Source organism: Leptonychotes weddellii, unplaced genomic scaffold (genome assembly GCF_054177405.1).
Source record: "Leptonychotes weddellii isolate Sample4059 unplaced genomic scaffold, ASM5417740v2 HiC_scaffold_24255, whole genome shotgun sequence".
Taxonomy (NCBI): Eukaryota; Metazoa; Chordata; class Mammalia; order Carnivora; family Phocidae; genus Leptonychotes; species Leptonychotes weddellii.
In genome coordinates, this window is record NW_027833002.1 from 341 (window position 1) to 2,351 (window position 2,011).

The 2,011-nt window shown below is 47.9% G+C and overlaps 1 protein-coding gene across 1 annotated transcript; it reads left to right on the forward strand.

The window, feature by feature from the left end:
- Window positions 1–540: 540 nt before the first annotated feature.
- Window positions 541–2,005, forward strand: LOC145718883 (AP-2 complex subunit mu). The gene has a single exon (XM_081810387.1). The coding sequence runs from the start codon at window positions 642–644 to the stop codon at window positions 1,947–1,949; it is 1,308 nt and encodes a 435-aa protein (XP_081666513.1). The 5' UTR covers window positions 541–641; the 3' UTR covers window positions 1,950–2,005.
- Window positions 2,006–2,011: the final 6 nt, after the last annotated feature.

The window sequence follows — 2,011 nt, forward strand, 5'->3', positions numbered from 1 at the left end:
TGACTGATAGATTTGACCACTCAAAATTTATACTCTGACACTACCCAAAAAATACATCTGTGCAGACATCCAAAAATTAAACTGCAAATAGCAAACTTGGCTTAAACATTTGTAATTATTTGGTTGAAAGAATGCAATCAAAAAGAAGAAAGAAAATGATTCAGCAAGAATACACAAACAAAAACAAGAATAAGAATGCTCATACCCCAGGATATAGAGCAAAGAGCTTGCACAGACAATTTGCCATAGAGAAAGCAAATGGCTAATAAACCCCAAAATATATTCTGCCTCCAGGTAATGAAATAAATGCAAAATAAAGCCCTTTAGCATATGCCTGAATGTGTTGTAAATAAACTTTTTAAGTGAATACCTAATGTGAGAGAGGATTCTGTGAAATGTATTTCTCAAGAATAGCAGTTGCAAGGTAGTGCCTGCCTCCATTGATCTAGATCTTTCTAATGAATACAGATTTGTTCCCATATACCACATCCTAAATATTTTTTTTATTTTATTTTTTTTAAGATTTTATTTGACAGGGCGGACATCTTGGGATCTGGAGAGTGGCCGGGCGGGCCGAGCAGGGGGTGGCGGAGACCAGGTCTGTTCTCAGAGCGATGGGCCTTGGAGACTGAGCTGCCGCCATGATTGGAGGCTTATTCATCTATAATCACAAGGGGGAGGTGCTCATCTCCCGGGTCTACCGAGATGACATCGGGAGGAATGCAGTGGATGCCTTTCGGGTCAATGTTATCCACGCCCGGCAGCAGGTTCGCAGCCCCGTCACCAACATCGCTCGCACCAGTTTCTTCCATGTTAAGCGGTCCAACATCTGGTTGGCAGCTGTCACCAAGCAGAATGTCAATGCTGCCATGGTCTTCGAATTCCTCTATAAGATGTGTGACGTAATGGCTGCCTACTTTGGCAAGATCAGCGAGGAGAACATCAAGAACAATTTTGTGCTCATATATGAGCTGCTGGATGAGATCCTGGACTTTGGCTATCCACAGAATTCAGAGACAGGAGCACTGAAAACCTTCATCACTCAGCAGGGTATCAAGAGCCAGCATCAGACAAAAGAAGAGCAATCCCAGATCACCAGCCAGGTGACCGGGCAGATTGGCTGGCGGTGGGAGGGCATCAAGTATCGCCGGAATGAGCTCTTCTTGGATGTGCTGGAGAGTGTGAACCTCCTCATGTCCCCCCAGGGGCAGGTGCTGAGTGCCCATGTGTCAGGCCGGGTGGTGATGAAGAGCTACCTGAGTGGCATGCCTGAGTGCAAGTTTGGGATGAATGACAAGATTGTCATTGAGAAGCAAGGCAAAGGCACAGCTGATGAAACAAGCAAGAGTGGGAAGCAATCAATTGCCATCGATGACTGCACCTTCCACCAGTGTGTGCGACTCAGCAAGTTTGACTCTGAACACAGCATCAGCTTCATCCCACCAGATGGAGAGTTTGAGCTAATGAGGTATCGTACCACCAAGGACATCATCCTTCCTTTCCGGGTGATCCCACTAGTGCGAGAAGTGGGACGCACCAAGCTGGAGGTTAAGGTGGTCATCAAGTCCAATTTCAAGCCCTCATTACTGGCTCAGAAGATTGAGGTGAGGATCCCAACCCCACTGAACACAAGCGGGGTACAGGTGATCTGCATGAAGGGGAAGGCCAAGTACAAGGCCAGCGAGAACGCCATCGTGTGGAAGATCAAGCGCATGGCAGGCATGAAGGAATCGCAAATCAGTGCAGAGATTGAACTTCTGCCCACCAATGACAAGAAGAAATGGGCTCGACCCCCCATTTCCATGAACTTTGAGGTGCCATTCGCACCCTCTGGCCTCAAGGTGCGCTACTTGAAGGTGTTTGAACCGAAGCTGAACTACAGCGACCACGATGTCATCAAATGGGTGCGCTACATTGGCCGCAGCGGCATTTATGAGACCCGCTGCTAGCTGCCTAGTAGCAGCTAGCCTGTCTCCCCACCCGCCCTTTTCCACAGGTCTGGGTGCCCTGG